This window comes from Choloepus didactylus, chromosome 4 (assembly GCF_015220235.1).
Source record: "Choloepus didactylus isolate mChoDid1 chromosome 4, mChoDid1.pri, whole genome shotgun sequence".
Classification (NCBI taxonomy): domain Eukaryota; kingdom Metazoa; phylum Chordata; class Mammalia; order Pilosa; family Megalonychidae; genus Choloepus; species Choloepus didactylus.
The window spans coordinates 86446580-86471755 of NC_051310.1; the positions used below are offsets into that span (position 1 = coordinate 86446580).

Consider the following 25176-nt stretch of genomic DNA (forward strand, 5'->3'; position numbering starts at 1 on the left):
CTGGCAGGATGCATGGGGCCGTGCCTCCTGCCTCTGCTTGCTAGGTGGCTTTCGGTACCCTCTGCCCACACTCCAGGAGGCAGTGATTTAACCTTCCACTCCATCCCCTTCCCGGTCAGTTAACACTCTTGCCTTGCATTCTTTCGTAGGCCAGTTCCTGGAGAAAGCCCCCTGGAAAATTCCCAGTGGATCTAAGGGGAGGGAGATACATTTGAATCATGGGCTAGGTTTGTTCCCTGGGCTTTTTAGGCTGGATTGGGGAAGCAACACCTTTCAGGAAAGGTGATCAGTTCTGGCTGCTTGTAGGTTAGGTAAGTAGGGTCTGCTGCACCTGGCAAAAAATCTAGTCCATCGACTGGATGCGTTGCTTTTGGTATTGGATGCCAAACACTTGGATGTTTACACCAGGGTGGTTGAGTGAAATTCCTGCAGAGGTGACACAGACAGACAGCCTCAGGCATCTCTTAACTAAGAGACTCCAGAATACTGCCCAGAGCAGAGTTTGCTAAATATTGTCTCTGTCTGTTCCCGGCTCCCTCCTGGATTCAGGGCTGGGGGCGAGGGACAGGGACAGGGACAGGGAGCAGGTTACTGCTGTGGGGTGAGAGGAGGTTGTCCCTCCTGCCTTGGTGCTCCCTTCCTTTCCCTCCTCCAGGACCTGAAAAGAAGCTAAGAGGAGAATCCAGCATCTGCTGTCCAGGGTGGGTGGGTAGTGAGGGGGTGGGACAAGGGATGGTTGGGGGGTCTCAGGCTTCAATGCTGGGTTCCTCACAGGGGCTCTGGAGCGATCGCTCTTGTAAGCTGCTCTCCCTCCGTTTCCTCCATCTGCCTCTATTAATGGAAGCCCTCATCCGCCCTCAAGTTACACCACTTCCTAAAATAGTGACCTGCTCCTGCTGTGTACTTACTGAAAAATAGTCAGGGTCGTGCCACAATAACTGAATAAATTCTGAAATTCTTAAGCTGACAGGCAGGTAGGGTCCAGTCAGGAAAACAGAAACCATTTCTACAGAGAGCACCTGATACAGGAAATTGTTCAATGGGTGGTGGAGGAGGAATGAAGACGCCAAGAGGGACCATTGAGGCACACAGGTAATTGCAGGAAGCAGGTTCCACCCCTCGGGCTGGGGGAACAACAGAAGAGGGTTTTGGAGAAGGGGCTCAGTAAATGGGGGACCCAGATCTCTGGGGAGAGGGCACTGCCCAGCTGGTGGAGGTACTTCTGGGAGCATTTTCTGCAAAGATGCTGGAGTCTGGCACCAGCCGCTGCTTCAGGGGAGTAGTGGTGATGGAAAGAGCCTTTGGACATTGTCCTCCCACCGCCAGCCTTCCCGGCTCTGTCTAGTGCCCCCTTATGGCAGAAACTAACGGGGCTCGCTGATAAGGGAGAAATAGATGCAGCTTGCAAAGTCCCAGCTCGCCACCCCACCTCCCAGAGCAGAGGATAGGAAAGCGGTTTGAAGCTGAGCGACGATTGCTTCACAGCACAGCTGGCATTCAAAGCCGTCATGGCCCCAAATGCCTGGCTACATTCCTGCCAACCTGCACTTGGCCTCCAGCTAATGTCAGTTGTTCTGGAGGCCCGCTGTGCTTGCCTGCCTCCGGATCTTTGCCCCCTTGGCTACACTATCTGCCCCTTTCATGTCACCTGTCAAATCCTACCTGTCCTCCAAGGCCTGGTTAAGATGCCACTTCCCCAATGCCCTCCCGTCGCCTCCACTCGTAAAGTGCTGGTGGTTGTTTGCTGTTCAGTGTTAAGTGCAAACCATCTTTGCATCCAGAAGTCTGCAGGGCTGACTCTTATCAGTTCAGGGAGTGCAAAGACTAACCAGGGCGTCATCCGGGTACCGCATCTAGCACAGGGCCCGGCATGCAGGAGAGTCCACAACTTTCAGCCCATGAGCCAACGTAGGCAGCTTCCTGCAAGCCAGAGGTGGGCAAAGTTGACTTAGCCTTGGGGCTTGTGTTCCAAAGGAGCCTTACCCCTTTAAGAGGAGGCAGGTTTTCTCCCTCCCGGCTCACCCCATCCCTCACCCACACCCCCTCCCACAGGGCAGCTGAAACCTGATCTAATCCCTTTGCACACGGGTAATTTATTGGTCTATTGGGCTTTTCTCCGTGGCAAATTGCATTGTCTTTATTCCCCGGGTTCAGGCTCTGCCTTGGCTCACCGCATTCCTAACACTCCTTTCTTAGGGGCCTGCCATTCACATCCCTTTTGCCTGCATAGCGAAATAAGTTTTATTGGGCTTCTTTGTTATGCAAACCAGGCAGTAATAATCAGGCTATTATTCTGAAAGATTGGGCTTGATTAACATTTCAGAGGCGGTCCCCGCAAGCAGCTAAGGCTGCACTGCTGCATAAATATTTTCATCCTGCCTGGGTTGGCGCAGGTGGTGCTCCAAGCTCCCCTACCCTCCTCTTTCTGTTTTCCAGAGGCACTAGGTTGCTATTTAAAGGAAAAGGATGATATCAGGCAGGGTTGGCTGCAAGACCCCTCTCTGCCTTGCCTCAGCCCACCAGGAAAGCAGTCTGGAGCCCACCTCCCCGAAAGAGTGAAATATTATATACACACACTTACAACCCCTCAGCTCAGGGCACGTGCAAGCTCAGGAGTGTGACGTTTGGACATCCAGTTGGGTGCCAGGTGGGGGTTAAAAAGGTCTCCCATCTCCTAAGATGCTTTGAATGTGGGGTGTGGGAGTCAGAGGATTCCAGAATGAAAATGAGAGGTCATGGCTCTCAGGGACTCTCGTGGGCAGACGGGGAAGGTGAGTGTAAGTTGCCCCCTCCTGAAGGAACCCAAGCTGGATAGGCTTTGTCACATGACACAGCCAGTGCACTGGGGACCACAGAAGGGAGTAGCTGGGGGACGAGGTCGAAGATGGCAACACGGACCTCGTGTCTTTGGTATTTGAAGAGCAGTTGTATTCTAGCCTTCTCTGAATGGTTCTAGACGAGGCCCCGTGGGAAAGCCCAGGGAAGTGGATCTGTGTCCACAGCTGGAGCTGTCTGAAGTGGAGGGTCCAGTCCTGTCCTGGAAGAGTTCCCGTGGCAAGAGAGACTGGATGCCCACCTGGCAGGGGTGCTGTGGGGAGATTTCCTACTGTGGGGGCCTGCTGGAGGTGGGGATCAGTGATGCCTGGTGTCCCTCGGATCCCAGGTTCTCAAGTTCCACGGCACTCCTCAAGATGCAAGTGCTCATTAGGGCTCCTGATAGAGCAGATTGCACAGAGGAGCAGTGAGCTCCAGCCCGAATTCCAGGAGTGAGGAGGAAATGGGTGGGATGATGGCCAAGGCTTGGGAGCCCACTCTGTGTCCTCCATGCATCTCTTGGGTTCCACCCCCTTGAACCAAGTCCCTGCCTCATGGGGCTCGGAGTGGAGGCGAACCTGGAGGAAATTCCCGATGGTGATTCCTGGGCCAGGCCACTGGATTTTCCTGTTGGTCCCACAGCAGCTGGTCCTCAAAGTTCTAGACCTCAGGAGGCCTGGGTCAAAGCACACCTCTCAGCAGACGTGAAACCTCATCTCAGTTCCTTCCTTCTAAGGAGCATAAAGTTCTGTGTGGACATCTTTGCAATTTCCTGGGGGTGTCTGTGAGGTGAAGCCCCAGATACCAAGGGTTAGGCGAGGCCCCAACAGCAGCCTGGTCCAAGGACAGGAGAAGATAGAATTGGAAGCTTGGGGAAACTTCTTAACTTCCCATCAGGTTCTTTGATTCCCAGGCCCCGAGCATATTTGGCTGTTTTGGAACAGTGAACATGTGACCTGAGGCTAGCAGGGCCATTTTCCTTCTGTTGTTCCTGAGCACGGACAGTCAGCTCCCACTCTCCTGGGAAGTCGGCTGCCCCCATCACAGCTAAAAGCATGGAGGTGGCTTGCTCTGAAAAGCTGGCTTCCTCTTGCTGCTTGTTCAAGTGCAGTAAGATCTGTTTCAAACTGAAACTTTCCTCTCCTTCCTTCCTTCCTTCCCTCCTTGGACACTCACGTCAGAAAAGTCCAAAGTTTATTGCCTGGAATTAAGGTATTGCATGTATATGTGTATGTGTGTGTGTGTTTTAAGAAATAGCGCATAAAAATCAACCCCTCTGAGATCTCTTTGGCAGGTGACGCCACAGCCGAGGAGGGGCTTTTCCTTTTGATGCTGGGCCAGGTTACATTCGGGTGACCTCTGGGGGCCCGCAGGCAGTGAGTTAGTGGAGTAGGCACGGAAGTAGGGGGGTGACAACATCGGGGCACGGGACCCCTCAGCTCCCCACCCCTCGGAGACTGACCAGCCTTGACCTCTGCAGAGCTCCTTCCTGGGGTTCCCGAGAAATGAGGGCCCCATATACACCCCCTTTAGGCAGACAGGGCCAAGAGAGCCACGTCACCTCCAGCAGGGATGACAGAGGCAGACAAGTGCCTTCAGTTCTGGTGCCAACTCTGTCCGCAGTCATGGCCTCTTGTAAGCCACCCCCCACTTCAGCTTCTCCATCTGTGACAGCAGTGCTTGGGCTTCCTCCTTTAAAAAAAAAAAGAAAAAAAAATTTTTTCTTGTGATAACATACATACAACATAAAATTTCCCATTTTAACCACTTTCATTTATACAGTTCAGTGCTGTTAATTACATTCACAGCATTGTGCTACTGTCACCACCATCCATTACCAAACCCCCCAAACAGAAACTGTACCAATGACACATTGACTCCCCATCCCCTGCCCCTGCCCCTGGTAATCTGTAGTCTAATCTCTGCGTCTATGAATTTGCATATTCTAATTATTTCCTCTAAGTGCTATCATACAGTATTTGTCCTTTTGTGTCCAGCTTGTTGCACTCAACATAATGTCTTAAGGGTTCATCCTTGTTGTTGCATGCATCAGGACTTCATTTCTTTTTATGGCTGAATAATATTCCGTTGTACGTTGTTGGGGAGTAAATCCTGTTCCCCCCAAAAGTCATGTTCAGGTCCCACCCCCTGGTCCTGTGGGTGGGGACCCACTGTAAATAGGGTCTCTGGAAGATGTTACTTCAGGTGAGGTGTGGCCCAACTGAATCAAGTTGGCGTTTAATCCAGATGACTGGAAAGCCTTTATAAACAGAGTGAAACTCAGACAGGGAGAAAAAGAAACCACAGGGAGCAGCCAGAAGCTGCAAGTCAAAAGAACCCAGGAGAGAAAGGGGAGAATGCTGTCATGAGCATAGCCACGTGATGGAAAAGCCAAGGAACCCCAAAGATTGCCGGCCAGCCAAATATACACACCCCTCCTCCCAAGAAGAAACAAGCCTTCTGGGCTCTGAAACCCTGAGCCAATAAATTCCTGTTGTTAAGCCAACCTATTGTACAGCATTTGTTTTAGCAGCCGGGAACCTAAAACATGTGTATATACCCTATTTTGTTTATTTTTTCATCTGTCGTGGTACACTTCGGTTGCTTCTACCTTTTGGCTATTGTGAATAATGCTGTTGTGAACATCAATGTGTAAATATCTGTTCAGGCTTCTTCTTAAATTCTTAGGAAGATTGGAAAGGCTGGCTCAGAGTCCCCTGAGTGTTTGGGGCAGCTGGGGAGACCGGCTGGGGGGCAGGAACTCAGAGACGGGTCAGTCTGCAGCAGTTCCTGCTCCTGGTGGGCTCCAGGTGGCAATTTCTGCAGGGAGGGCTCAGAAACGATTTGGCGCTTGGTCACCACCCTGAGAACATACGGTTTGCTGGGGCTGTACTGCACATCAGAACCAGACATGGGAACAGAAACCTCATACACCTTTGGGGGTTGCAGGAACTGGATCATTCTCAGCCAATGTCCCAAAGAGCAAAGTGTGGCAAATGCACTTTGATAACCCTAGAAGTGGCCCTGAGACCAGTGTTGTTCGCGTCCCAGCTCTGTGGTTGTGAGATCCTGGCCCACTCCAACCCCTTGGGCCTCTGTTTTTGCATCTGTAAAATGAAAAGAAAAATTCCTGCCCATCTACTCATAGTAGTAATGAGGAGCTGATGTTAAAGCAATTTGTAACCTGCCCAGGGCCTAGTGACAACCAGGCCTTCTTATCAGTATTCCTTTTTTGGAGGCAAGTTCTGGCCCATGTGCAAGGCCCCAGATCCACTTTCCCACACCATCAGCCCCTTCCACAATAAGCCCCACAATGGCAGAACTCGTGTCTTTGCTCATCTGTGTGTCACTCACAGCACCTAGGTTCGGCCTGGTGTCCAGACACATGGGCACTCTACTTAATGCTTTTAGGCCTCAGTTTCTCTAATTGTTGAATAGGTGTAATAAACAAAGTCATGGTCTCTGATAAGGGTGTAAGGAGACACAAGTAAAGTGTTTGGCATGTACTAAGTGCTCCACACACACTATCTATTAGTTAAATGCGAGCCTGCTGTATATTGCTATTTAATGGAACAAAGCAGCTCAAAACCGGCTTTCACTGAGCTTCCTTACCACGCTCTCAGTGCTTTGTTTGCCTCAGCTCCTTTTGTCCGCTCAGCACTCCTGTGTGTAGGTACCTTCCATTTCATGCCGCAGAGAGTGACATCTTGCTCAGAGAGGTTAGTGGATATGCCCAGGGTCACACAGCTATGGAGTGGCAGAGCTGGGGCTCTGATACCAGAGCGCATGCTTTTGAGTGCCTATCACCTGCTGCTGGTGGATGCTGAATTCACGACAGTCCTCTCTCTGGGTGGGGAGATTACAAGTGAACTCATTTTTCTTTATCATACGGAACACAGATAAGCCCAGCACAGCCAGGGTTTAGAGGTCTGTTCATCTACTCATTGACCAGGGCTAAGGGGAACTTGCTGAAATTGTGCTTTAGGACCCAGAGTTTCTGATTCTGCTCTCTCCCAGAAATGGTCTAGGTGGATGAGGCATCTGGGGGGTGTCTTGAAAACTGAGGGGAAGAAGGGATCTAGGCAGGTAGGCATGGAAGTGCCCCGGGCCGGGCTTTGGGTGTGGTGTGCAGGAAGGCCCAGCTGAGGTTGGGTGGCCCTGGCTCAGGGGGGCCTTGGGGTTGCATGGTGCAGGAGAAAGGGCACAGAGATGTGGTCAGCCAGGCTGCTAGGGTGAGCGGTCTCTGTCTGCCCTGCCTCGATCTTTCCGTCTGAATGAAGAGACCAGGGGACCGTCCCAGGCCTGGGTCACCCCTGGTGAAAATGGAGTACATGCAATTGAATGAGCCTTGGCCCACATCTCCATGGACACCAGCAGCTTCTAGAAAAGAGGCTTGGGAGGGCTCAGGAAAGGGAGAAGAGAGAGCAGAAGGCCGTGTGTGTGCCCATGGGATGTGTAGCCCCCAGGAAGTCATGGTCCCAAATAGATTCTGGGGATGCTGGGGGTTGAGGGGTGCCTGTGGGTGGGTTTAGTGGTTGGTGCATTGAAGAAGCTACCCAGAGGCAGCTGATCTGAACCAAGGTGGAAAAGAGGACCCACTCAGCCCTCGGAGGGCCAGCCAGGGCCTTCACCTGGGAAGGAGGGTGGTGGGACCGTCCCTGGGCTCCAGCATCACCAGGGAGGAGGCAGATGGGAGGGGCTGGCTCTCACCCACCCTCCCTGCCCTGTGCCCTGCCTGTGACTTCCAACCTCTGACCTCACTGGTTATGAGCGTCTGTCTCTCTCTGAGGCCTTTGTTGGGCTCCCTTTTTGTTGCACGCCCACTGGGTCTCAGGCACACCATGTACATCTCCTCACTGAATCCTCGGCATGCTTTCAAGGCAGGTGCTTCTGTCTCAATTTTATGGAAAAAGGAAACTGAGGCAGAGTGGACAAGAGATTTGCCCAAGTTCCCACTACTACTAGGAAGTGATAGAGAGGGACTTTGAGCCAGGTTCCCTCCCTCCAGGGCCTGCCCTTCCTGTCACCCCACACAGCTGCCCTCTGTGTGGCCAGTGTCTTCCAACAGCTTCATTTTCTGGGTGATGACATTGAAAACATTCCTGACAAATGGGATCACAGGACAGAGGGAATCAGTGGAGGGAGGGGCCTGTCCCCATGTGGAGGCCGCAGAGGGGATGGGTGACAGGGGGGCCTTGAGCTCTGGGGTGCAGAGGGGGAGCCCCTGAGCTCTGGGGTGCAGGGCCATTAGAAGAATAACTTCTGTTGCCTGCCATACTTGCTCTGATAGGTGGCCTTGTTCCTACCTGTGGGCTCGGAAAGGGGCCCATGGAATGGAGAGATGAAAGGGTCTTGTCTCCAAGGGTCAACAGCCTGGGGAGGGCCTGGGTCTCCTTGGCCTCTCAGGGTTGACAAGGGGACAGCTGGATGTCCCTGGTGAGAGTGTGATAGTAGGGACAGGAAAACACCATAGCCATGAAAAGCACATGTCCCTGCTATCACCCTCTCACCATCCACTCTGCCTGCAGCCCCCCACCTCCTCTAACCCTTCACCACCAGCCCCCTTCCTGCCCCAGAGGGAGCCCCCATTAACCTCCTGGAGACATACACACTCCAGACTGACTGGGCTCCAGTAGATTCTAACTTTGCCTCTTTGTGACTGTCAAGAAAAAAAAAGGAAAAGGGGAAAAAAACAAATCTGAACCCTTAGAGCCTTGCTGCTCAAAGATGGGGTTTCGATCATGCATTTCAGACTGCTATAGCTGGGGCTGCTCAGGGCCCAGTTTTCAAGAATGTAAAGATCCACAGGTGTTAAGAACCTGTGAAGTTGGCCTCATCCGGGAACAGAAACACAAATGGGGGTCTGGAGTGGAATACTGCGCGTATGTGTGCAGATAGGCCCTGCCCCGTGCACCCGCCCTGACCCCTGCCCTCCAGCCCCCTGCCGGCCCTGCAAGCTCCACCCTGGGCGATGGCGTCGCACCAGGTCCACAGGCCTCCTGGCTGATGGGGAGCTCTCGGGGCACAGGGGGCTCCTCAGAGAGAGGCTGAGGCTCACCCGAGGCCGTCTGCCCTCACCACCGAGCAGCTGGTGGAGGGGCTCGTGGACGTTCTTAAGGTTGGTCTGGGAGTTACAGCTGCCAAGGGCTTGGGGTCCCTCGGGCTACACTAGGCTCCTAGGCAAGAACTGGACACTCTGGGAGCCTCACTTCCGCCGCTGAGATGCAGGCCTGGTCACTGAGGCCGCTGGGGGCTGCTGCAAGGAGCTGTGCCCGCCCCACGGTCACTCGCACCCGTCCGCGTGGGGAGGCAGGGGCAGCCCCTGATTGGGGGGCGGGAGCCCAGTTTAAAGAGAGGCAGATGGTGTCCTTTTCTTCCTTGGGCATGCAAGGGTGGAAGGAGGACCCCAATCCGGGCAGGGACGGGATTCCCGTGGCTGGCGGGTGCAGGGATGGCGGCAGAACCGAGGTGGCCGACTAGCACACGGCCGGGGTCCCTCTCAAGCGATTTTCTCTGATATCCATATTTCCATAACCCTGGCGGGCCAGCACGCACTGCTCCTGCAGGGAATGAGGCTGCGGGAACGTGCATTTGTGCAGAGGCTGCAGGACCGGGAGACGCGGGTTGATCCCCCCACCCCCCAGCGAGTGGTGCACGTTTCTCCGCAGTGTTATCCTGCACAGACCCCCACCCCTGGCGGGCTGCTGCCCTCCACAGGCCACACTCCTGCGGCAGCCCACACATAGGCTGGGCCCTGGGGCATCCCCGTCGTGAAGCCAGCACTCACAGGGGAGGCCTGCCCCAGGGAGCCCGTGCTGGGTGAGGGAGGCCAGCGGGAGGTCTCCCCACGTCCGCCATGTGGGCCCCTCCCAGCTGTCGCCGTCTCATTACCCTTACCTAATCTGTTTCTTTAAGTCAGCTCACTTCTTCCATTTACATGAAGTCAGTAAAAAGGAAAATGTGTAGCATTTCCATCGAATCTCTTTTTTTCTAATGTATATTTAAATAAATAAAGATGTTCACCCAGATACCACCTGACACTCCTTTTGCCAGCAGTGTCACAAACCCCGGTTGCATTTGGGAAAATGCAGACAGATACGGGGAAAGCCTGAATTTCAGAACAAGGCTCACTCAGGCCTGCTTCCTCGGTGCGCAGCTGGGTGACTTGGGCAGGTCGCCTGAGCCCCTGAGCCCCGGCTTCCTCCTGCGGAGGCGGGTGCACTCCCCAGGGTCCTCTCAGCATTGGACCCCACAACACAGTGGTTGGCTCACAGGGGCAGCTGCAGGGGCTGTTGTGTGCTCTAGTTGTCTCTTGTTAGTCGTCCTTCAAATATCTCTGTCCCTGGTTTTACACTTACCTCAACTTTGATAAAAAGCTGGCACTGGAGAAGCAAACTGACTTTTTTCCAAGCCCTGAGCCAAATAAGTGGCCCAGCCAGGAGGGCTGGATCAGTGGCCCCTTCCCCTTTACGGATCCCTTATTCTGCGTGCCTGGCCATGTGTGGCCACTGGGGGCCGGGTGGAAGAATCTGGAAGGCCAGGAAAGGGCAGGTTCCCCATGTCCAGGTGCAAGGTCTGGGTGTGTTAAAGCCACGGTTCTCATCATGGTTATTTGTGGCTAATTGTCACCAAGGTGTCAAAGCTCTGAGTGACTTCAAAACAAAACATAAATTCCGGCAGATACAAGGCTATCATTTTCAGTTGCTTTCCAACTTGCTTTCCCGAGCAGGGAAGAGAGGGAGGGAGCTTCAGTGACCTGATGATTTAGAGGGAAGCAGCACTTGCTTTGCAGACGAGGTGACTGGGACCAGCCCCTCTGTGACCAGTAGTAATATAATCATCAAAATAATAAAGCTATTGTAATATAATAATCATAATAGCCAACATTCGCCGAGCCTTCGCTTTATGCCACGCAGCCTCCTAGGCCCTTCACACATGCTAAATCATATAACACTCAACAGTGGTGCTGTTACCATCCCAGTTTCCAGATGACTATCACGAGGCACAGAGGGTCACACAGTGGCAGAACTAGGGTTGCAAACTTAATTTAGGGGCTTAACTTGCTTGCTAGATTTCTGTTGGTTTTTCCAAAATCTCTGGGGATGGCCATCAAAGTATAAACAGCTCTCAGGGGCCCAAGGCGGGTTTGGGATCTTCCTGGGTCCTACTGCCCCAGAAACCTGCAGGCCCCTCTTCCATGCAGATTGGGAGCTGTGAGAGGGGCAGCCGCTGGCCCTTTCGGCACCTTTGTGCAAATTAGAGTGAGGCTCCCCATCCACTGGAAACCCGCTGCCACCTGCTTGCAAGTTCCCCCACCGCTGTGCAAACGTGCATTGTAGACAGAGGGTGCCCTTCTAGAAGGGGCGTCGCTGTGCAGCCTCCGGGCCGGGTCCAGCCCTAACAGCCCGTTTGTTCCTTTCTCCACAGCCACCTCCCCGTGCAAGATCCTCAAGTGTAACTCTGACTTCTGGAGCGCCACGGCCGGCGGCCACTACCTGGCCTCAGACGACGCCCCCGAGTTCTGCACGGCCCTGCGCGCCTACGCGCACTGCACGCGGCGCACCGCCCGCACCTGCCGGGGCGACCTGGCCTACCACTCGGCCGTCCATGGCATAGAAGACCTCATGGGCCAGCACAACTGCTCCAGGGATGGCCCCACCTCGCAGCCGCGCCTGCGCACGCTCCCGCCCGCCGGGGACAGCCAGGAGCGCTCCGACAGCCCCGAGACCTGCCACTACGAGAAGAGCTTCCACCGGCACGCCGCCCCTCCCAACTACACGCACTGCGGCCTCTTCGGGGACCCGCACCTCCGGACTTTCACAGACCGCTTCCAGACCTGCAAGGTGCAGGGCGCCTGGCCGCTCATCGACAATAATTACCTGAACGTGCAGGTCACCAACACGCCCGTGCGGCCCGGCTCCGCCGCCACCGCCACTAGCAAGGTAAGGGCGGGGTGAGGGTGGGCATCCTGCAGAGCGCGCCCCCAGCCGCTGCCATCCAAGGGCCCTGGCATGGCCCCCAGGCGCCTCCTGCTGCCACTGCACTCTTATGCCTCACTGAATGGGCAAATGATTTTGAAGGGAATGTTCTGGAGAGGCTGTGTCATGAGGCAGGCCAACCTGCGACCACCTTTACCTGGAGTGATGTTTTCCATGCTGGATGCAGTCCATTAGAGGATTGTGAAGTCAGTATTCTGGCATCAAAAACAGCACGTATGCGTACATATATTTAATTTTGTTTTGGCAGGATAGAGGAGGATAGCGTAGCACAGCACGGCATAGCACAGAAAGACAATATGAACGCATTGCATGTAGAAAGGGGGAATGTTGTTTTAGGAGCTTTAGTTCCTGTGAGCTGTGTTAAAACCATCATTCTCACTGTGGCATTTGTGGTTGTCACTAAGGTCTCAAAGCTCATGAGTAACATTTTTTTTTAAATGAGTTTTTAAAAGGAGTTAGGGCAGAACCAAGATTTTGTGTGTCTGTACACTGGGTCCACATGTAGACTAGATTTCTTGCTGGGGTTATAGTAAAAAAAAAAGAAGAAGAAGAAGGGCAGGGAAGGAGCTCTTAGAAACCCTCACCAGAGCACTCATTTTCAAAAGTTGGGAATGTTTCTTGTCTTGCCCCCACAACAGATCTAGGAAGAACTCTGGGGTCTCCCTCAAGGAGCTTGCCATCTAGTTGGAGCAAATGCCAGGCTCGGATGCACCACCCCACCCTGGGATTCCGATTGCTGGCTGCACATTTCAAACTTGGGGCAATTTTTAGGATGTAGTGATTCTGGGCCCCACTCCAGACTGGCTAGAAACCAGATTTTGGATTGGGGTGGGGTCTGGCGTGGGGTATCTTTTAAAGCCCCCAGAGACTGCCTCCGGGCAGGTATGGGAACTCTGGTCCAGTCAGAGCCCAAGGCTGCAGGAGGCTCTTTATGTCTCTGCACCCCCTGGACACTTGAGAGGCCACAGCCCCAAAGCAGAGAGAGCCAGGTGGGTCTGGGAGTTGGGAGAAGATGGGAAGTAGCAAGGACAAAGGGGCATCTTCCTGGAGCACTTCCAGGTCCCCCATGCAGCCTGGGATGCAGCTGCTGGAACAACTCCATCCGACAGGTAAGAATTCTGCAGCACCAAGAGTCAAAGACCTGCCCAGAGCCAGCCAGTAACGCTGAGCGAGGGTTCGAGCCAGAACCTGGCAATGTCTCACCTTCAGTTTGGCTCTGGGACCCCACATGCTGCTGAGAGCCTGTCCTTTTCTGACCTAAGGAGGCTTTGGCATCTGGGCAACAGGACCCAACCCCTGCCCATGGGGCCACAGCAGGAGGCAGCCACAACGTGTCCCGGGACCCAGGCGGTGGGGCCTCCTGGTCCACCCAGGGCCCCTCCCCCTAGTCACTTCCAGAGACCAGGCGGCGAGGACACATCTGCCCTCCAGCCCACCCCCCACAGCCCACTGGCCTTTCTGGGTGGGCAGATGGGCAGTGTGGACCACCCACAGCCAGAGCAGCAGGGGGCTTGTTTTCCTGGGACACACGCCGTGGGAGGCAGCTGCTGGGAAGCGCCAGCCTGGCCCACAAGGGCGTTTCTGTTTCTCCCCATCCCTCCATGCCCCAGAGGACACTGAGAGGTGACTTGGCAGCCAAGAAGATGCTCGATTCCCAGCCACTTCCATCTGTCCCGTGGTCTGTGCATGTCGTCCAGGGAGGGTTCTTCCCTGGCCCTCCAGCTTAGGAGGAAACGAGCAGGGATTTTGCCCCTCAGATGCCTTTTACAGGCTGCCCAGGGCCACAACGTGGCCAGCAGGCTCTCCGTCCTGCTCTGCTCCCAGCCCTCTGCAGGCTGAGGGGGGTGCCTGCTGCAAGTACCCAGCCTCCTTCCCTACAGCACCGTCACCTGCCCACCACTCTCCCTCCCCAGAGCCTGAGGCTGCAGCTTCTAAATCCAGCAACAGACCTGGGCACAGGGAGGTCCGGGGATGTGGATGACTGGCAGCCTGTGCCTTACAACCCAGGCTGTGTGAGTGCTGAGGGTGATAACAGAGCCAAGTCAGGGATCCGTGAAGAGCTGTGGTTTGCCGAGCAGCAAGGGTGGGTTGCTGCCCTATTGAGGCGGGACTGGGGTCACAGGGCACAGAGCACCCCTGGGGTCACAGGACAGAGTAAGAGCCTGGCCACAATTTAGGCAGCACACTCTTGGGGCCTGCAGGCTGGGGCGATATTCCTAGGCTTAGAACACCTGGACACCACCCCTCGGTCCCTGCTGAACCTTGAACCCAGTGATGTTGTCCAAATCCAGATGAATCATTCATTCATAAATTCTTAATGTTTCATTCATTTACTTGACCAACATTTTTGGGAAACAGTGGACAGCAGAACCATCCTTGGAGCATAGCTGGGCGAAACCCCCTCCCCACCCCAGCATGGGGTTTTCCGGAAGGGGGTGTGTGGGCAGAGCTTGTCTGTTCCAGTCCCTTCCTGCTCTGGCCGTGGACCACCTTTGTACTTCTCAGTGGACTGAAAGCTTGTTATTCCCATTAACCAGGAGCAAGATGGGGGGGGGGGGACGCCTGCTTGAAGTCAGACAGTCCTGGGGTCAGTGTGTTTGCAGATCCAGGCTCAGAACTCAGGCCAGACTCGCGCCTTGGGCTCCCAGGGTGAGGACTGCTGGGTGCTGGGTGCCAGCGGCCTTGGCCTGCCCGGCCTGTTTCTTTAGGTCTCCACCACTCGGGTGTACCCATTCATCCACTCACAGATTCAACAAGATTCCCCGGATTCTTGTTTTGTGCCAGCCTCTGTGCCAGGTCACCCCCCACCCCTGTGTGCACACACACACTTCCAGCAGCTCCTGGGCTTGTGGAGGACAAAGGCCAGCAAAAGGGTGCTTTTTGGGTAGCACTGAGGTAGCAGGACACTGTGGGCCTGTGGGACCCCAGCTCTACCCAGATGTCCTTCTACTCTGAGCTCACCCTGCAGAACAGGGGAAATTCTCTGGTGACAGGCAGGAGGGGGCAGCCACAGAGCCTCCAGGCATGCAAGGATGTGGGAGGGCTCGGCAGACCAAGGGGCTTTACCCCCAAGGTGATGGAGCCCCTGTGGCTATTGTCAGAACACACACACACACACACACGCACACACACACACACTCACACACTCACACATTCACACACAAACAGAGCCTCTGACCAGCCAGACTCCTCACTTGCTCACTTGAACTCACTCCCATCTCCCCTCCTCTCCCGCTCTGCCTGCCTGTGGGGGTCAATGGCATGGGGCTGCCCATCCCCTTGCTCCCCAGACTGGGTCCAGTTCCTGCCTGGCCTTTACCCTTGAGCTCGCAGCCTGGCAGCCACCAGCTTTACCTTCTTGTGAGGAAGCTCCTGGAGGTGGCCCGGGGGCCCTCAGCCCCCCTTCAGGTTAGCGTCGCCCAGCCCAGCCCTTCCTGCTGTCCTGTGGATGAGCCGTATCAAGTGTTTTCCGGCCCAGGCTGACACTGGCCCAGCTTCCTGCTCCCCCATGGGACTGGGCACGCTCAGTGCATTTCCAGGGGAAGGGGGAGAGACACCCAGTAACGCCGCCTGGTGTGTGCCCGTCCCCCTGCTCTGCCTCCCCCTCCCAGCGGTGCTGTGGGGCAGGTGGGGCTGGCAGCACCCGGCTTGACAAGACAAGGAGACTGAGGCTCAGAAAACAGAGGCATTCGGGGTTCTCTGCCTCCAGGCCCCTGTCCCTGCTTCCCCCTTACTTTTCCCCAAACCAGTTCCCATCCTGCCACACTGAATCAGTCGTCCACCTCGTCTGTGGCACCTCTCAGCATGGCTCTCTGTGAGCACAGGGGTTTTGAGCCGTTTTGCTCCCTCCTGCATCTCCGGCCCCCAGGACGGGAGCTGGCCCCACCACGGGGTGCAGTCAGAAGCTGCTGCCGAGCCCCGACTCTGCGCCATGCCAGCCCTGCAGGGGCCCGTGTTGGCTGGCGGGAGCCCGCAGGGAAGGGGCCGCTGAGGCAGGAGCGGCAGCCGGGCCTGTGGATGTGTTGGCAGCGAGCCGTCCTGGCTTTCGACAGGCCCCCTTCGTGCCGAGACTTGTGGTTGATTCCCTGGCACGGGTGCCAAGAAAAGTCAGGCAACCTGTCAGCCTTCCAGAAGCCTGTCTCCGGGAGCCATGGCGGTTAGCGCCGAAACCAGCCTTTCCTGTTTCCCGGTGTCTGTGTGGCCCTGAACACCAGGGCAGGGACACCGGAGTCCCTCATCCCATCCCCAGTCCCCGCATGCCAGGACCACCCACCTCCAGGACCACCCTAGCTTGGCCCACCCCCCAGCCTCCACCTCAGGAGTTAGGGGAGCTGCTGGATGGAATGAAGGAGAAAAAAACAAGAGGTTATACCATATGAAGTTGCCTCTTTTATAGGTCGGGGACTGCAGAATAGCGGCAATTTCATGTGGTTCAAGACTTGGGGTTCCAGGTAGGTAGGGGCTGTAGCTGTCTTTCTGCCCAACTGCAAACGGGAAGTGCACCCTTCCCAGGAGCAGGCCTGTGCGGGGTGCCCTTGGAGGAGGGAGGGAGATGAGGAAACCCAATCAGAGCCAGAGCCTCTCAGCCTCGGGGCAGGGGCCCCCAGTTTAGGCAGAGCCTCCCTGACCTTCACTTCAGAGAACCAGCTCCTCCTTGTTGCAGGGAGGTGGGTCCCCATCGTAACCCCCAGACCGGGGCGGCTTGTCCATCCACGTGGCCGCCAGGGAGACCTCTCAGGGCCCACGGAAATGTTTTCATTCCCTTTAAACTCAGAAGAAAAACAATTAATATAATGCAAGGTGGATTATGTTGGTCTTTACATCTGCACAGTTGCAAAATACAATTTCTAATGTTTTTTATGGAGGAGGGGGTGCCCTTGCTGAGTGCCTCCCACCCTGCCTTCCTAACTAACAGGTGAGGAGGGAGATTTTCCTGGGAAGCCCTGGCTAGGGGTCTTTTCTGCTTTCCTCGTCTTTCTGAAGGCCCCAGGCCCTCCCTCAGACCCCTGGGCACCCTCCATTCATCCCTTAGCTTTACAGCGGCCTGGGGGGACCCTGTTGGCTTGCTTGAGCTGGGACTTTCTGCAGCCCTCCCCACCCCTTTCCAGAGTGCTGAGGCCACTCCCTGCCTGGCTGCACCTTCGGCCTCCTGTGTCCCTGGAGGTCGGGGCTCTTGCTGTCGGTGCCCCCCACCACTCCTGAAGTACAGCCAGGTGCTAGCTGGCATCCCTGGACCCTGCCCCGGACCATTCAAAGCCAGCTGACTCTCCAGCCTGAGCCGAGCTCCTTCCCTGCTCTCCATGCCTGCCCTTTGCACATCAGAGCTATTTTTTGTCTCCTGATTCCTAGCACCTCTGGGGCGTGCCCTGGCCACACACCCACTGTTAGGCCAGAAAGTCCCTGGCACTTCCCAGCAGTGCCTTCCACCCCCAGAGCCAGCCCAGGCCGCCTTCAGGCACCCAGGCCAAGAAGTCGGCCTCGCTCAGACCATCCGAGTCATCAGCAACCCCTTCCCCTTCCCGAGGAGGGCAGGGTGGGGCTCTCCCTCAGGGAGCCCTGGTCAGCGAGCCGCCAGGCCCTTCCTCTGCCTTTCTCACCCAGGTGGAGAGAGGAGCTTCGGCCTGCAGAGGCCATGGGGCTGGGGCTTGGTGCTAAGATCGAGGGATACAAGGCCTGGGAAGAGTGTCCCGGCCTGTGCTAAGGCAGTGCAGGTATCGGGGTTAGGGGTTCAGCAGGGGGTCCCAGAAGGCCTGGGCGCCCCCTCTGCACCCCGGCTTCAGACTGGGAGTCTCGGTTCCAGCTGCCCTTGATCCAGTGGGGCAGTGGCCTTAGAGGCACCCGGAGTATCAGTGGCAGAACAGCTGGTACCCAGGAGGGAAAGAGGGGAGAGGAGCTGTTGCTTTGCTGCCAGTTTCACTCATGTCTCCAATGTATATAGTATTCCTAGTTAGGGTTATGTAAGAAAGAGCAGCCAGCTTTTCCACTTCACCCAGGATGATGGGGGGAGAGTTATACGCTCTCTCCCCAGGCTGCTTTTCTCCGGTCCTTCTGGTGAGCATCCCAACCCTGTGGGCTCAGGGACGAAAGAGCCCAGGGGCTAGAAACCAAGGGATTAATCCTAGCTCTGCCTCTTGCTGCCTGTGTGACCTTGGGCAAGTCACTTTACCTCTCTGAGCCTGAGTTTCTTTGTCAGGAATAAGGCACATAAAGACTAGAGGTGATAAATGCAGTACCTGGCAGTGCGGGCCCCTGTGTCTGTGGTCCCCATGAGGACAGTCATTCTGCTGCTCCCCCGAAGCTCAGCCACCTGCCCTAGCTCCTACCAGGGCTGTGTGTTCAGCCTGCAGCCTCTGTCCACCTCTCCCTTATTTACCCCCACTCTCCTCCTCCAAGGCCCAGCCCAGGGAACTGTTTTTTTTTTTAATGGTGACAGCTCTGCCACAACGGCCTCTGCACGCTGCAAGGATTTTGCCCTCTCATTCTTTGAGTGTTCACTTCCTTCATTCCACCCGCTATTGTGTTCAGACAGCTGCTTGCAGTCCTTTTTTGGGGAGCACTGCTGCACTGCAGGGAGCACAGTGGTGTGCAAGAGGATGGCCGGTGATTTGCAGATTCGTGTCCCGTTGCTGCTGAAACAAACCACCACCATCCAAGTGACTTAAAACAAGAGCAACTTGTTCTCTTAACGTTCTGGAGGCTGGAAGGATAAAGCGAGTCTTAGGAGGCTCCCATCTGGGTCCTTTTGGAGAGAGGCTGCAGGGGAGCAGCTGTGTCCCTTGGCTCGTGGCTGCGTCACTCCGGTTTCTTTCTCCATCATTATCACATCACCTTCTCTTCTGCATCAAACCTCCCGCTTCCTTCCTCTTGTAAGGACACTGGTGATTGCATTTAGGACCCACCCTAAATCCAGAATAATCTCCTATCTCAAAATCTTCAGTTTGATCTCATCTGCCAAGACCCTTTTGCCATTTAAGGTCACATATTTACAGGTTCCAGGGACCTGATATCTTTGGGAGCCATTGTTCAGCCTACACCAAGGACTAGTGATCTGTGTTTTTTATTTTAATTAGCTAAGCTTTTATTGTTGTGGTTCACTTTTATATAGTAAATGAGGCTGGTTTCCTATTGAGAGTAGTGATCCAAGTAATTTTTTTGTAAGTGAAAAAGACAAGATGTTTTAATGAAAAACACTAAGTACATAATGCTGCTAGTGAACTATGACCAAAACTGGTCCCCATCAAAGCATCTGAAAGAAGAGACCGGGCCCTCCCTGCCCCTACGGAGGAGCCCGGAAGCATCCGCTGACCTGCCTAACGCCCTCTCCTCTGCCCCCTTACCCCACCCCCCGCAGCTCACCATCATCTTCAAGAACTTCCAGGAGTGCGTGGAGCAGAAGGTGTACCAGGCGGAGACGGATGAGCTCCCGGCTGCCTTTGCCGACGGCTCCAAGAACGGCGGGGACAAGCACGGGGCCAACAGCCTGAAGATCACGGAGAAGGTGTCGGGCCAGCACGTGGAGATCCAGGCCAAGTATGTGGGCACCACCATCGTGGTGCGCCAGGTGGGCCGCTACCTGACCTTCGCGGTCCGCATGCCGGAGGAGGTGGTCCACGCCGTGGAGGAGCGGGACAGCCAGGGCCTCTACCTCTGCCTGCACGGCTGCCCCCTCAGCCAGCAGATCGACGTCCGGGCCTTCCGCACCGCCGCCAGCCCCGCACCCACGCTGCCCGAGGCCTTCCCCTACGAGACGGCCGTGGCCAAGTGCAAGGAGAAGCTGCCCGTGGAGGACCTGTACTACCAGGCCTGCGTGTTCGACCTCCTCACCACGGGGGACGTGAACTTCACGCTGGCCGCCTACTACGCGCTGGAGGATGTCAAAACGCTGCACTCCGACAAGGATAAGCTGCACCTGTACGAGAGGACTCGGGAGCTGCCCGGCCGGGCTGCTGCCACGGGCCTGCCCCCGGCCCCCCGGCCCCTTCTGGGCACCCTCCTCCTCTTCCTCCTCACCCTGCTCCCTGTGTTCTTGTAGGCAGCCACCGCCCAGGACGGAGAGAGAGGCGGAAGGTCTGTCTGTCCTGCCCAGGTTGCTCGGTGAGCCGGGACGGCAGCCGATCAGCAGAGCTTGGGGAGCGGAGGCAGCCGCTCAACCAGTGGGCCTGCTGGATGTTACGTTGGACCTGCCTGCTGGCAAGGGCTTGGGGGCATGGGACAGTCCCCGACCCCTCTCTCGTACACGTGACAAGGTTGTGGTGACTGGTACAGTGTGGTGTTTGTGACAGTAGAATTGTGTGAGAGGGAGAGCAGCTCCCCTCCACCCCCCAGCCCCTGCAGTGTGAATGTGCAAATCAGAGCCCCTCAGGCCGAGGGTCCCCTCGCCTCCCCCCAGGGGGACAGAGACACTGGGAGCTGTCAATGTCCAGCCCTCCCTTGACCCCACCCCACCCCGGCCCGCTCCTCCTTGAAATGCACTGAAACAGGCCGGGCTGCCCGCCGCACGCACATGCTCGCTCGCACACTCGCACCCCGAGCTGGAGGGAGCGCTGCCCCCACTGAGCCGCGGCCTCTGGGGCAGGGCAGGAAGGGGGTGCAGAGCAGGGCTGAGGCATCAGGGAAGGCCCCTTCCCCAGGCAGCACATCCGTAACCCTCCCTCTTTCCCTTTGGGATTTGGGACACCCCCTCAGCACTGTTAGCAAATCTGCAGAATCTGTCGGCCAAAAGGCTGGGCCCGTGCCCCACCCCACCCCTGGTGCCTTCCTGCCTGGGACCTGCTGGCCGGCCGAGGGGACCCCAACCACGTCCACCCTGGCTGCCTCGGGGCCCAGGTCCACCCAGAGCACCTCCCACTGGGAGGGGTGGTGCACACAGGCAAACCCACCCCAGCAAGCTCATATGCCCTCCTCGGGCCCCTTCCCCGCCTGCCCCTCACTGTACATAAGAAGCTGCATCCTTGGTTCTAAATGTTTAAACAGAGAAGAGACCTGCTGGTTTCTGTCCCTTCTCCAGCAGAGGGCAGGAGCCCTGGGCAGGGGAGCTGGGGCCGTGCGGCATGAGCAGGGGACACGGTGGACGGGGCTGGCTGGCCTGCCCTGATCCTCTGCTTTCACCCCCCACCTTGCTCCCCCCGGAGCACCAGGCTGCAGTGGCAGCCTCCCTCCCCACCCGTCACCCTCACCTGGATCCTGGGGAGAGGAGCAGGGTCTAGAAGGGTCTAGAAGGCCTCTGTGCCCTACACATCCCTGGCAGGGTCTCCTCCCCCCCACTCATGGACAGAAACCCCTTTCCTTAAGTCCTGGGGCTGCACAGCCAGGGCCACGTTTGCCATCGGGAGCCCTGAAAGCAGCCGGCTCTGCTGCTGTCCCCTGAGCCCCGGGGACCATCACAGGGATGGGCTCCCCCCTCGAAGGCAGTTTTCCCTGAAGCCCCTGCACTGTTACCCCCCGGGCAGCCTGTCTGAAGCCCCCGGGGACCTCGCATACACTGGCCCAGGAGGCTGCGGACCCTGTGTCTCCCCACTCCCCCTGGAGGTCCTGCGCTCTCCGCCAAAACCCGGTGGGCTGCGGGCGAGAGGGGAGGCAGGCCCCGGCCCGTCCTGCTGGTTCTTAGACCGCCCCTGTGTTGGAAGTGAAAAGTGAAGCACTTTATTTTGGTTGTGTTTGATCGCGTTCTGCTTGGCAGTGGGCAGCCCTCACTGCATCTTACGTCTCTGATCTGCGTGGAGCGTCACCGCATGTACATACTGTAAATTATTTATTAACGGCTAAATGCAAGTAAAGTTTGAGTTTTTGTTTTGTTACTTCTTTTTTTGAACAATGTCTTGGAGTTTATTTTCTGGACCGGCTTTGGCCCCCTGGTGGGGGGGGGGGTCTCCTCACCGCGTGTACGTCTGTGTGTGCATGTGGGTGGGTGGCGTGCAAGTGTCTGTGGGTGCATATCTCTGGGTGCTGTGCATGTGTGTGTTGGGTGTGCTGATGGAATTCCCAAACCCCCTGCTTCTCTGAAATTATATTTTCTATGATAACCTGTCTTTGGGGCTAGGTGGGTCCATTTCCTCTCCTTGCTCTGTCAAAGCTGGAACACAGTCATGGAGCACAAAGGCCACATGGCCGAGGGACGCTGAGTGCCACTGACAAGGCTGGATGGGCCAGACTGAGATCCACAGTCGCTCCATCTCAGCCACAGCTGTCCATCTGAGAGCCCCAGCTGTGAGGCAGTCGCTGCCATCCTCCCCTCCTCCTCCCATGGGCCAGAGCAGGGCAGCGGCACTCCGGAGGGGCCACCACCCACCACAAGAGTGGGACAAGGACTGAGGCTTGCTTGGGGTCAGGTTTATCACTGGGTTTTCATCCTGAAAAACCATCCAGTGAGTCAGGAACAAATTCATCCCCATTTGACAGTTGCAGAAACCGAGGCTCAGAGAGGTTCGAGTTGCCCAGAGTTCATTAGCAAGAGCAGGGCTGAGATGTGCATCTAGGTCTGTTTTGCCCCAAGGACCCAGCCCCTAGCACTAAATGCCGTGAGGCAGAATAGCTGTGCACTAAGCCAACCACACTGACCCTCTCTGGGCCGTCATTCCTGCCCGCCTCTGTAAAATGGGGAGTGCCTATCGCATAGGACTGTTGGAAGATTCCACGGGTTAAGTCCTGTAGAATACTTGGAACAAGGCCTGGCACACAGTCTGCATCCAGTGTTAGCATTGTCATCATCATCCCAAAGCAAGAGGAGCTGTGAGTGAGACGGCGAGTGGGGGGAGAGAGGAAAGGGCTGCGTAGACCGTAGTGGCTTGGGAAGGAGGTGATTGGGAAGGCTAGCAAGGGGCAGGATCCAAAGAATGAGCCTTTCCCCCAATCCCAGCTAAACAGGGAGGCCAGTGCTTGAAGGGGAGCTTCTTAGGACTTGGTTCAGGTTCCCAGAGAAAACGGGGCAGTCTAGGGGATGGGGACAAGGAACCTGACTGGAGGGGACAGACTGGCTGGGGAGGACAGACGGGCTGGAACATACCCCCGATCTTGCCCAGTTGCCCAAACCATCAGTGCCAGCTTGACTCTTGTTCTCAGCAGGAACCAGGAAGAAATAAAGAAGGAACACAGGGGAGGCACCGCCGAGGCCGCAGAGCCGTTGGCACCCGGCCAGCACGGAAGACTAGATCATTGAGAAGCCAGGGCACGCTGGAGGGAAAAATGTCTCTAGTTCACCAGCAGATGAAAACACTACGGGCACTTGCCAGCAAATAGTCTCGGTTTGGAATTTTTTCAGAACCCTACATTTAACCAGCTGGAATTCTTTTCCAAGTACCATGCTACTAGTTGCCATCATGAACATGGAAATTTGCATTTCGTCATGAATATGGAACACAGCCGTCTTGGGCGGAATGATTCCCGGGAAGCAGCTTCATCTTGCACTGCGGGCTGGGTTTGGAGCAAAGTCTCCTCCCTGCCAGCTTCGTTCGGGCCAGTGAGCCGGGAGGTAAATGCCTTCACACATGAGGACGCAGGCACCGTTTCTCGCTGCTCCATCCCAACTTACTTGGTGAAGTGTGATTAAAAAAAAAACTCTTGGAGTTCTTGTTTGGCAAACCAGGATTTGCAAGGATGGAAAGACACAGGAGAGAAAGGACCATTGAAGCAAATGAATGAGAGTCATTTATAATGAAGGGGGCATATTCTGGGATGAAAATAATAACCAGAAAACTTTAGCAGAGACCAGTTCGAGCCAGGCAAGAGCACTGTGTCTGTCAGAGTCGTGCCAGAGAGCAGTATGGGATGGAGAATGGCCCAGGATTTGAGCAGCAGGCAGACCTGGCATCTGGGCAGACTCTGCCCATCACTAGCTGTGTGGTCTCGCTTGGGTTTTTTGAGCCTTAGATTCCTTATTTGTAAAATGGAATTATGAGTATCTACCTCTCAAGGTCATTTTGGAAACCCAGTGAGCTAATGCTCATAAATTGCCTCACATACAGGCCCTGGTACAGAGTGAGGAAGCTGGCAAAAATGGCTTTCCCTTCCCTTTGCAATTGTATGTATTTGTTTATTTATTCAATAAATATTAAATGATGAGTTGTACATGCCAGGAATTGTGCGGGGGGCATACAGCAGTGATCAAACAGATTCCCCTGCATCCTTGCCTCTGATCCTGATGAAGAAAACGATGCTAAAATTAAAAAGAAAAGAGAAAATTAAAAAGGAAGCTGGGGCTTAGTTCCCCAATGACTGGATGCAGCCAGCAGGTGGTGGAGACCCTGCAGGATCTGCAGCTAGGAAGATTCAGACACAGCTCCTGACCCTGCCGCTGGATAGCTGGGTGATCGGGAACCTCGGTTTCCTCACGTGCAAAATGAAGGTGGTTCCTACAGCAGGGTGTGTGAGAAACCTGGTACGAGAAATGATGAGAGAATATAAAAAGAAAGCACGGAGCAAACCATGCTCTCAAGAAGGGCCAGCTCCGTCCCCTTCTCTCCCCACATCCCACCAGGTCACACGGAATGGGGCTGTCCAAGTTCATCGATTCATTCCTTGAGCGAATCCCCACGGGCAGCAACTACCTCCTACTCAGGGGACAGCGACTGGTTCGCCATTTTCTGCCAACAATGGCTCCAAGACTGACTGACAGGAACTAGAGATAGGCTCAAGCTTCCCATATTTGTAGGAGAGGGTAGGGTAGGGACCGTGTTTTGTTCAGTGTCCTTTCCCCTGTGCCAATCTCTGAGATTAACACCCAGTGATCACCTCTCTAGTCTGATTGGTGTTACTTGCCAAACTGTTGAAGCAGGTGAAGCGCTCTTGATTCAGAAGAAACTTGGTTTTCGGGCCAGGGGTCAGTGGAACGCCCATCCCCCAGTGCCCCAGTCAGGAGTCTGAGGCCCTCCCCTCACCCCAATGGGAAGCCTTCCCCTCCCAAATCTGTGGGGCCAAGGACCTGTTTCAATAGCTTCCCCTCAGCTACCTGCCCCATCCTTCTGGGCTTTTCAGCACTTTTGACCATTTAACGATTTCCTGCTTGAGACGTGGGGTGATTATGAGAACACAAAAGTCAGAGGAACAGAAACCAACACTCTTAGAGAGTCCCAGCAGAATGGACTTAATTAAGAGACCGTCGTGGGCAGCCAGTGTGCAAAGCCTGTTGACGGTAGGGGTGGGGATGTTTCTGGAATTGGACAGGATCCAAGGCAGACCAGCCTCTGGAGGCCACGGCGGCCACGTCCCCTAGCATGACATTGTCCTTGCCCAGGGAAGCCCTGGACGGCTCGTTGCTTCCACCTTTGAACCCAAACCTGCATCTCCCCCTCTCCCCGCTCCCTCGCTCCCTCCATCTCCCCCCTACTCCCACCACCTCCCCCACGAATCAGAGTCCTCACCAGGCCCA

The 25176-nt window shown here is 55.7% G+C and overlaps 1 protein-coding gene across 5 annotated transcripts in view; it reads left to right on the forward strand.

Annotated features, from left to right (window-relative positions):
* The window catches only part of RGMA (repulsive guidance molecule BMP co-receptor a), a 43800-nt gene extending 22176 nt beyond the window's left edge, over positions 1–21624 (forward strand). For all 5 annotated transcript variants that reach the window (XM_037832955.1, XM_037832956.1, XM_037832954.1 and 2 more), the window contains exons 3-4: positions 11242–11756; positions 19165–21624. In XM_037832955.1, the coding sequence (XP_037688883.1) occupies positions 11242–11756; positions 19165–19845 (1196 nt within the window). In that variant the 3' untranslated portion in view covers positions 19846–21624. The remainder of the gene's footprint in view (positions 1–11241; positions 11757–19164) is intronic.
* The last annotated feature ends 3552 nt before the right edge of the window (positions 21625–25176 follow it).